This window comes from Bos grunniens, chromosome 18 (assembly GCF_055505025.1).
Source record: "Bos grunniens cultivar Pamir isolate PY7600 chromosome 18, Bosgru_T2T1.0, whole genome shotgun sequence".
NCBI lineage: Eukaryota > Metazoa > Chordata > Mammalia > Artiodactyla > Bovidae > Bos > Bos grunniens.
The window spans coordinates 24,140,496-24,149,769 of record NC_141182.1 but is presented as its reverse complement, the minus strand read 5'-3'; the positions used below and the strand labels follow the sequence as shown (position 1 = coordinate 24,149,769).

Below are 9,274 nucleotides of genomic sequence, written 5' to 3'. Positions count from 1 at the left end.
ATTTAACACTCCTCTTGTTTGATTTCCATGTTTTAGCTTGCTTCTAAAACACTAAAATGACCTGTTTTTATTTTCTACCACACTTTTATTTTGAAAAATAAAAAATGAATTACTAAAAAATTGTTAAAATCTACAGTATGTAAAACCTACTTTAGGATTCAACACATAATAAGCAACATTAATATATGAAGATGATAACTTTTAAAAGTGTGTGATTTTTATATGTTCATTGAAGACGTTCATGAGCCCTAGAAACACTTTACAAATGCCCCACTGTGTGAGCAAACACACCTGAGATGCTGGGCTTGGCATCCCCAGAGGGAACATCAGTCTTGGCTTGGCCAGTTAAAGTGACAAGACACCTGTTTTTCCTGAGAGCTCCCTGTGCTGACCTGGCTCTGAATCTTTGAAAATTCCTCCCTAAGTCAGGCTGAAGTCCACCCTTCCTTGAAATTTAGCCCTTTGCTACTGGAAACCCACAAAGTAATGTAAATTTAGAGGGAATTTCCCATCTTTTCCCCAGCAAAAGCCAGTGTACCTGATATTCGGTCCCAGATAGAGGACTTCTATGTCTTCCTTGGCATGTGATGGCTATTCTGCAGTTTGAAGGGCCTCGTGGTGTTTATCAGGGAGCTAAGTCGCTTCAGTCCTGTCCGACTCTGCCATCCGATGGACTAGCCTGCCAGGCTCCCAAGTGCTGAGTGAATGGTAATCCATTCCAGGTGTCCCACCCCCTGGCGGTCGTTGGAGGGAATTACTATTTGATGTTCAAGAGAAAGGGGAGTTTTGTGATTCAGAACTCAGGATGTAGATTGCCTACATGTGTCCAGTGTGAAGAGCCAGCCCGTGCTGAGTGCATGGGTATGGGGCCGGGGGGGGGGGGTGTCAGGCATCCTTGCTAACAGTCACTTTGCCACTTCCTGACAGAGGCAAGTTATTGATACTCTGGGATTACATTTCCTCCTTCCTATAAAAAAGATTAAAGGACTCCCCTGGTGGTTCAGGGGTAAAGAATCCACCTGCCAATCCAGAAGACACAGGTTGGATCATTGATCCGGGAGATCCCACATGCCACGGAGCATCTAAGCCTCCTGACCAGTTGTGTGGCACAACTGATGAGCCTGCGCGATAGAGCCTGTGGTCCCCAACGAGGAGCCACTGCAACGAGAAGTCCACGAACTGCAACTAGAGAGAGCCTGAGCACAGCAAGAAGACCCAGCACAGCCAAATAGAAATGAATAATTAATTTAAAAGATGCTATTTCAATGTGGGGGGATAAATGAGACAGTGGCTTGGTTCCAAGCACAGGCTTCGTGAATGGTGTCCATTATGATATTTATATCCACACTGACATTAATCCAGCTCCCAATAGGCACCTGGGGAAAGGCTCATTGGTTTGCAACCATGCTCAGGATGAGGCCACAGATGGATAGGAACCTTGCTTATCCAGTGCCCCTAGGGCCTGTGCATGTCCTTCAGTAAGCCCCACAGAATAAGTCACTGTCCCACCATTTGAGCAAACTCAGGGGACCTGCAAGGTCTGGAGTGACTGCTAGTTACAAAGAGGTAAAAGAACTTGCCTAAAGTCACACAGTCCACAGTCAGAAGATTGAACCTAAACTACTGTCTCACCTCCTGGCCTTGCCATGCTGTGTTGATGATGATGCCACCGGATGCTGACCCTGCCTCTCCTTATTCAGAGCTGCGAGGGTGCTCAGAGACAGTCCAGTTGTGCTCCTGGCTGGAGAGATGGGAGGATGAAGCCAGAGAGCTCACCGAGCATGCAGAGGGTTCTGACAGCCACCTCAGTGCTTCCCCCCAGGTGTTCATGTCCTCACCTATCCGGGGAGGGCATGGCGCCTGGTGCGGGGTGAGGAGAGGAGGCTGCGGTCAGCCTGCAAGAGTGTCAGTCCAACCCGTGTCACTTAGTGTCATGTAACCGCTCTGGGCCTCAGTCTCCTCTGCTTTAAAGCGCAAAATAATAGTGTCTGGCTCTCAGGATGAAAGAATGTAATACATGGGCAGACTGTCAAAGTAGGTTTGGCACTTAGTGAGTACCTATAATATCACCTAGTTATTTATTATGATTATTAGCATAAGAACCATTTTCCTTCTTCCAGAGAATCAAGCAAGGACAAGAGGCTTAGCTCTGGGTTCTGTGTCGTCCTCATCAACCCTGTGAGCATGTGACTAGTTCCTCTGAGAGTGTTGCCCTCCATTCAGGAAAAGAGGCATTGACCCTGGAGATAGAAGGCCATGAACAAGACAGTGTGGGTCCTCCTAACAGATACTGAAGATCCTGCCCTTTCTGCTGTCACCTGCCTCAGGAATTCCTTACCATTTTCTTTTCAATGATTCATATTTTCTTGGGTATACCATATGAAAAATAGTTATATGAAAATTTCATTATATGAAAAATGACCACTACTGGAAAGGAGAGTAAGGCCATAGCCAGAATATCATATGTACATTCCTTTCCTTTCTCATGTATCACTCCCAGGATTGAGCCTTACACAGTGAGAAGTGCTGAACACAGTTCTGGCTCAAAGGGAGGCTTTCTCACTGACTTTCTCTTTCAATTGGGAAGTGACAAAAAAACCAGAAGGGAATAACTCCCCAGCACTGTGAGCCTGCCTGAGGAGCCTCCTTGTAGTGTGTGCGGTTTTGCCTTTGAGAAAGGCATTCGTAACTAGTATTTCCCTTTGGGGTTACTGTGAGAATTCAAAGAGCAAAAGTAATTAACAAGGCTTGGCACACCAAGGTGTGTAATTACCAGGAAATTGTCAGCAATACTAACAGGGTAATACCCACTGGTCTTTCCTACTGAATGCCAGGTCTGCCTATCTCTGAGATGGGGCAGGGGTGCAGGGGACATCCTATGATTAGGGAACCTCCATCCTGGAGTGCAGAGGCCCCATTACAGTTGAGGGAAGCCGCTGGAAAACTGAGGCAAAGGGGCGCCTGGAGAAACGCGCCATTGTCTCTTCAGGAAAAGAAAATGGAAGTGAGGACCAGAGGCCTAAGGAAATGTGGGTCGCGGGGCTGTTACAGGAGACGTTACAGGAAAACTGCAGCGAAAAGACCGTGGTGGGGACCGAGGCAGACCATGCCTGGGGACCTCGCGGAAGGGGAAATGGTGGCGAGGGTCACCTTCACCTTGGGTCTGGGGCACCACTCCCCGGCCTCAGCCAAGCGGGACACCAGCGAGCAGGAGGCGGGGGGTGGTTCACTGGCTCCAGGCAAGGGCGACCAGGAAGCCGGCGGCGCGGGGTCTGTGGTGGGGAAGCCGTGAGGACACAGGAGCCCTGTTCCTAGACGCCCGGGAACAGGTGGCTGCTCACGTGGCGAACACGGGGACGGGCGGCCGGGGAGGCTGGGACAGCGCTTACCGCTGGGCACAGGGGCCCTGGGCTCAGCCGGCACCCAAGTGGAGCCGCGCGCTCGGCCCGGGGGCTGCGGGCGGGGCGGGCGCAAGGGGCGGGGCCTCTGCGGCGGCCCCTCCCCTCCGAACGCGGGACTGGCTCTGGGCTCCAAGGCCTCCCACAGGACCAGTGGGTCTGCTTCACCACTGCTTTGGACCTTGGACCTCGCCTTTCCTCTTGATGGACCCCAAGTGCTCCTGCCCCACTGGTGAGGGACCCCTGGAATTGAGCCCTACTGATGCCTGCTTCCCAGTAACTGGACGGAGGGTCCCTAAGGTTGCAGAAGGGAGTGTGTGGAGTTTGATCACAGGGGGACCCCTGTCACTTACTGGTCTAGGAATGTCTTCCCAGCCAGGTTCCTGAGAGTATTTCAGGCGCCCTTGGCCTCTATTCTAAATCTGAGAGCACCGAGGCACCACACTGTCCTTCTTCCCCTCACCCAGCGGTTCAGGGGACAGCAAGACCAGGACCCAGTTCTACCTGAAAGGCTTGGAGCTACCAAGCTTTGATGGCTGGAGGGGACATGGTGCCTCTTGGGGTTTAGGACATAGACTTGGCCCCAAGCCCCGGTCAACCTGGGTTGGGTCTGGTGCCTGGGATTTTCCCTGGGAAGGGGATCTTCTTTCCTGGGACCTGAATAGGGGAGCTGGGGCTTCTCTATCTGCCTGAGTGGAGAGGAGCTCTCCCAGAGCTGGTCCTGACCCAGGTGGTGGGGGAGGGCCCTGCTGATGGCTGTGGTGGCTCCTCCTCCCCCCTGCTCACTGCTGGCCTTTCCCGTCCTGTCTGGTGCCTCCTGCAGCTGCACTGGCTCCTGCTCCTGCAAGGCCTGCAGATGACCCTCCTGCAAGAAAAGAGTGCAGGGCCTCCTCTGGAAACTTCGGGGCTGAGCTGAGTCCTAGGAGGGACCCAGAGCTCAGCAGGCAGGAGCAGGACACTGACCACACTTCCTGGCACCCGCCTCACCGGGAACTGATTCTGAATCACCTGGAATCACCTCAGACATGACTGAACATCAAGCTCTCACTAGGGAACCGGGAAATGGAGGCCCGGATGGTCCCAACCAAACAGACTCAGACTCATCACTAGATCTAGTTCTCCTTCCTCCTGATTCAGGTTTCTGAATCCTCTCATGGACTGAAGCACCTTAGGGACATGAGCTAGTGACCATGTGTGGCTTCTCTGATCTGGTTCTGCCCTTTCCTGTAAGCAGCTCAGACCATCCCTATTCCCACTGGGAGGTGCTCTGTGAAGGTCACGGCCTCCACCTTGACCTGGAGGACATTCTTTCTTAAGTGATGGCTCTGGGAGCTGGCTTTCTCTTGTCCCCAGAGGCCCTGGTCACTGTCTCTCTTAGGCCCTGTGCCCTGTCCCGGGCAAACATGGGGCAGGAAAGCTTAACCTGGTAACCGACAGCAATGATGTCAGGACAGCGGACTCCATGAAACTCATGGTCTGGGCGTCAGGGCTGCTTGTGTCAGGCCTGCTGGTGGGAAGGGTGTTGCTGGGTAACGTGTGCTCTGACGTTACCTTGCCGTTGCCTCCCCAGGCTGCTGCTCCTGCAGACCCGTGGGCTGTGCCAAGTATGCCAGGGCTATGTCTGCAAAGGGGCCTCTGAGAAGTGCAGCTGCTGTGCCTGACGTAGGGGAGACCCTGCCCCACGTGTCCACAGAGCAACCAGGGCAAATCTGCAGTTTATTCTTTTTCATACAACCTGACTCGATGCCACATTCCTGTTTCTATGAAATTCCTGAGTGGAAATAAAAGTTGTTGACTTTATTCTGGCCCTGTTTTCCTTTGTTTGTCTTGGACACAGAAATTTCATGACCATGAGGACTGGGGTGACGAACTCGAGTGGAAGCCCAGAGACCTGGGTTCTGGACCAGATAGTAGCCCCCTCACACCTCTATTCATTGTGGTCACCTCTCATATCTTCAGCTTCTCGGCTCAAAATGAAAGCATCGTCCAGATGATTAGGACATCAGACAATGGCAGGATTCACTCTATTGGTGTTAAGAGTATGGTTTGCAGAGAAAGTTTTCAATTCCTCATTTTCCTTTTCTGGGAATCCCTGCAAACTCAGTTTTGGTGAGAGCCTGGAAAACTACTTGGAGGGGATGAAATCCAACACACCTCTTGCTTGACATCTACACAGGGCTGGCTTCTAAAACACCACGGGGAAAAAAATCTATTTTTTTTTTTACACCTCAATTTCAAACTTTAGTCAATAAAAGGATTTCTAAAACTTTTTTTGAAACAAAATATATCAAACCCATTTTTCCTTCAACAGATATATTCACCTAAATATGTGAAGAACAAATTACTAGCATTAGAAATGTTTATAAGCTGCACGTATATTCACTGAAGGTGTGCACCTGTTCCGGATACACGTCACCAATGCCCCATTGTGTGGACCACGCATGCCTGGAGGGGCTCTCCTCCCCTCCTCCTCACAGGAAACAGCAGTTTTGGCTTTCCCAGTGCTACTGACAGGACCCCTGACAGGACCTTGCAGTGGCCGGACTCTGAATCTTTGCAAATTCCTCCCTAGGTCAGGCTGAAAGCTGCCCTTCCCTCAAACCTAGTGGAAATCCACATACTGACTTGAATTTGAAGGGAATTTGATAGCCATTGTCAAGGAAGGGTGAGTGTACCTGAGACTTGGTTACAAAGGAAGGATTTCATGTTTTCCTCTGTTTGCTGTTGTTTATTCAGTGGTAGGAGAGCCTGGAGGAGAAGGCGATGGCACCCCACTCCAGTACTCTTGTCTGGAAAATCCCATGGACAGAGGAGCCTGGTGGGCTGCAGTCCGTGGGGTCTGGAAGAGTCGGACACGACTGAGCAACTTCACTTTCACTTTTCACTTTCATGCATTGGATAAGGAAACGGCCACCCACTCCAGTGTTCTTGCCTGGAGAATCCCAGGGATGGGGGAGCCTGCTGGGCTGCCGTCTCTGGGGTTGCACAGAGTCAGACACGACTGAAGCGACTTAGCAGCAGCAGCAGTAGCAGCAGCGGGAGAGCCTGGTGGTGGTTACTAAGGAGCAGGGTGTGCTAAGTGAATGTAATCCATTCCAGGTGTTCTGCCTCCTGGTGTTTGCTGGAGGGAATTGCTACTTGATGTTCAACCCAAGAGAAAGGGATTCTGCTGTGGCTGAGTGGTAAAGAACCTGCCTGTCAATGCAGGAGACATGTGTTGGATCCCTGGGTTGGGAAGCTCCTCTGGAGAATGAAATGGCACCCCACTCCAGTAGTCTGGCCTGGAGAATCCCATGGACAGAGAAGCCTAACCGTTTATAGTCCATGGTTGAGAAGAGCCGGACATGACCTAGTCACATAAGAATAACAAGTACTACCTGTTACCAGCATTTCTCATGGGTCCCTTTTTGGGGTTCAGGGAGAAGGGCCTGCAATGAGTGTAAACTCCCCTATGGGTCCATGCTCCTAAGGACTGTATACTCCCATACTTGCCAACCATCGGCCTTTAGCAGTTGATTCACATTTTCGACTCATTCTACTCACACGTGCAGTGACTCCATCTTCCACCTGTTGGCAGATGGTCAGCCAGTTTTCGCATCCCATCTCTCCTCCACGGAGCCCATTTCCCTGACACTTCAGGGTAATGGTTTTCCTTGTAGCCTCTCTGAAACAGTCAGAAAAGGTCAGGACTTTAAGGATAATATAATTTTTGTGGGTTAAGGTGGGAGTGGCATTTCTTAGAGATTTCTACAGCCCAGGAGAAGCCAGAAATCACTCCAGGAAATCTGAAAGAGACAGTTTTCAGGTGATACTCCTGGGACTCACTTCAGTGTGGTCACTGCTTGGATCTGATGTGGTTCAGGCCGCAGAGAGGGTTCATATGAGTTGTTGGAAGAGATGGCCCCAGGGAGGGGCCTGGAAGGATAACACGTAAGTTGAAGAAAGCACTGTAGACCTGTGAGAGGGCCAGTAAGGTCCAGGCAGCCATGCCACATGTCTCCATGCCCCGTCCCCCTCTTTCCCACTCCAGGACATCCTCAGTCTGTGTCGCCTCCATCTCTACAGGCACCTCTGCATGGAGGAGGGGGACACAGCACTCTGGTCCCCCACATCCTCTCATTGGAGTTGTGGATGGCCCTGAGACATGGAGCGATGCAGCAGCCCCCTCAGCACCTCCCAGGGCCCAGCCCGCTCCACTCTGCAAGTCCAGAGATCAAGCCAGAATGGCCAGAGCACCTTCCTGCCGATGGTGCCCACTGCCTTCATCCTTCTCTCACTGAGGAGGATGACTTTATTCCAGCGCAAGACAAAGACATTGACTTGGTCTCCAAAAGAACGTTTATTTCCAAATTGAGGCCACAGAAACAGAAACTCCCCCTCCTTGACCTCTGCCGCTCCCATCAGATAATTCTTCAGACTCCACAATAAGACGCCTCTTTGGCACATAAACACTTCTAGAGAAACCTCCATCTGGGGACCCAGTCGAGCCTCCCGTTCACAGCTCAACATGTTTTAAGTGTGGTGCCTTCTTTGCCACCTCCCTGGAGAGAAGCTCATTCCAGAAAGCTACTTCCTTGTCTTTCAGCTTCTCAGCGGCCCGAGTGTTGACACCAATCTGAAGGTACCCTTCTTTATGATCATATACCGGCCAATGGGGAAGCCCCTCCCCATTGGGGTTCCTGAAACAAATCAATAGAAATTCACCAAAGCAACAGTGTGGTCCCAACAACCCTCTGAGATGGTCAGGGACCTCGTGGCTTCATTTCTGCCAAAGGCTCATATTCCGCCAGAGACAGGAGGCTGACCATGTTTTGGGCAGCCAGTCCACCACAGGGAGCTCTCATGTCAGAGGTCACATGGCCGGGCTTTTGACCATCACATGTTGGAAGCTCCCCTACCCAACAGACACACCCTGTTCCTTCCCAACCCCGCTCCATGTCTGCCAGAAGCTCACCCATTTCGAGCAAAGTTGGCCCAGAATTTCATCATCATCTTGCTGAGATTGATCTCCTCTTCTGAGGCACCATCTGTGAGGAGGAGACAAAGCCATTGCTACTCAAAGTATGATTTGTGGGCAATAGCAGCCCTTGAGAACTTGCTAGAAATTCAGAAAAGGGGCCCTTACTCCAGACTTACTGAGTCAAAAACTGCATTTTAAGAAGATCTTGGGTTATTCAAGCACACTTTAAGCTTGACTGTCACCTACTGACACTGGACTCAGTGCAAACGGGTTCTGCTAGACTAACCCCATCTCCCAGGATGCTCTCCTTTGGGTCTTTTCTCAGCTTCCTTGATCCACACACCTTTTTACAGAATCTGAAAAATAACCAAGCTGCAAGATCCCCAAATAGTCATCCATCAAGAAGTGTGCAGAGGCACAGCCCTGGGGTGTGTCACACACAAGTTGTCTATAACTGCTGATGGTGAAGACATTAAAGACTTAAGGACACTTGTGAGTGGTATTCCTTAAAATATTATAATTTAAATTATATTTATTTTTAAAAGATATGAGCTTTAGATGGATGGTTGGATATACAGGCACACACACTTAGTCCTTGTTCAAGGTTAACAGCAGTTCTAACCTTACTCTCACTCACATTCTCATATGCTCTTATGAGTGTGGAGTGAGTGGTGGCCTTCTAGCCCTGAGCACGGCCCTGTGGGTGACCCTGCATTTAAGAAGATCTTGGGTTATTCAAGCACACTTTAAGCTTGACTTGCTGATGCCCAGGTTTGGATTCTTAGAGCGATCATGGGTGAAGGCCCAAGGATACTCATTCTCCATCACATGCATTAGAGCCAAAAAAAGGTTGGGAGTCTTTGTCCTTCAACGCTGTTTTGGTGAAAGTAAGACCTGGAGAGAAGGAGGAACTGTC

The 9,274-nt window shown here is 50.6% G+C and overlaps 1 protein-coding gene and 1 pseudogene across 5 annotated transcripts in view; one reads left to right on the top strand and one right to left on the bottom strand.

Moving 5' to 3' along the window:
* Positions 1-3,579: 3,579 nt before the first annotated feature.
* On the top strand, positions 3,580-5,139 carry LOC147353252 (metallothionein-1A-like; annotated as a pseudogene).
* A 2,579-nt stretch (positions 5,140-7,718) lies between these two features.
* LOC147353251 (liver carboxylesterase-like) overlaps positions 7,719-9,274 on the bottom strand; it is a 37,724-nt gene continuing 36,168 nt past the window's right edge. For all 5 annotated transcript variants that reach the window (XM_086350723.1, XM_086350724.1, XM_086350721.1 and 2 more), the window contains 2 exons: positions 8,353-8,425; positions 7,719-8,077 (listed from right to left, as the gene is read on the bottom strand). In XM_086350723.1, coding sequence (XP_086206849.1) covers positions 7,894-8,077; positions 8,353-8,425 — 257 coding nt within the window. In that variant the 3' untranslated portion in view covers positions 7,719-7,893. The remainder of the gene's footprint in view (positions 8,078-8,352; positions 8,426-9,274) is intronic.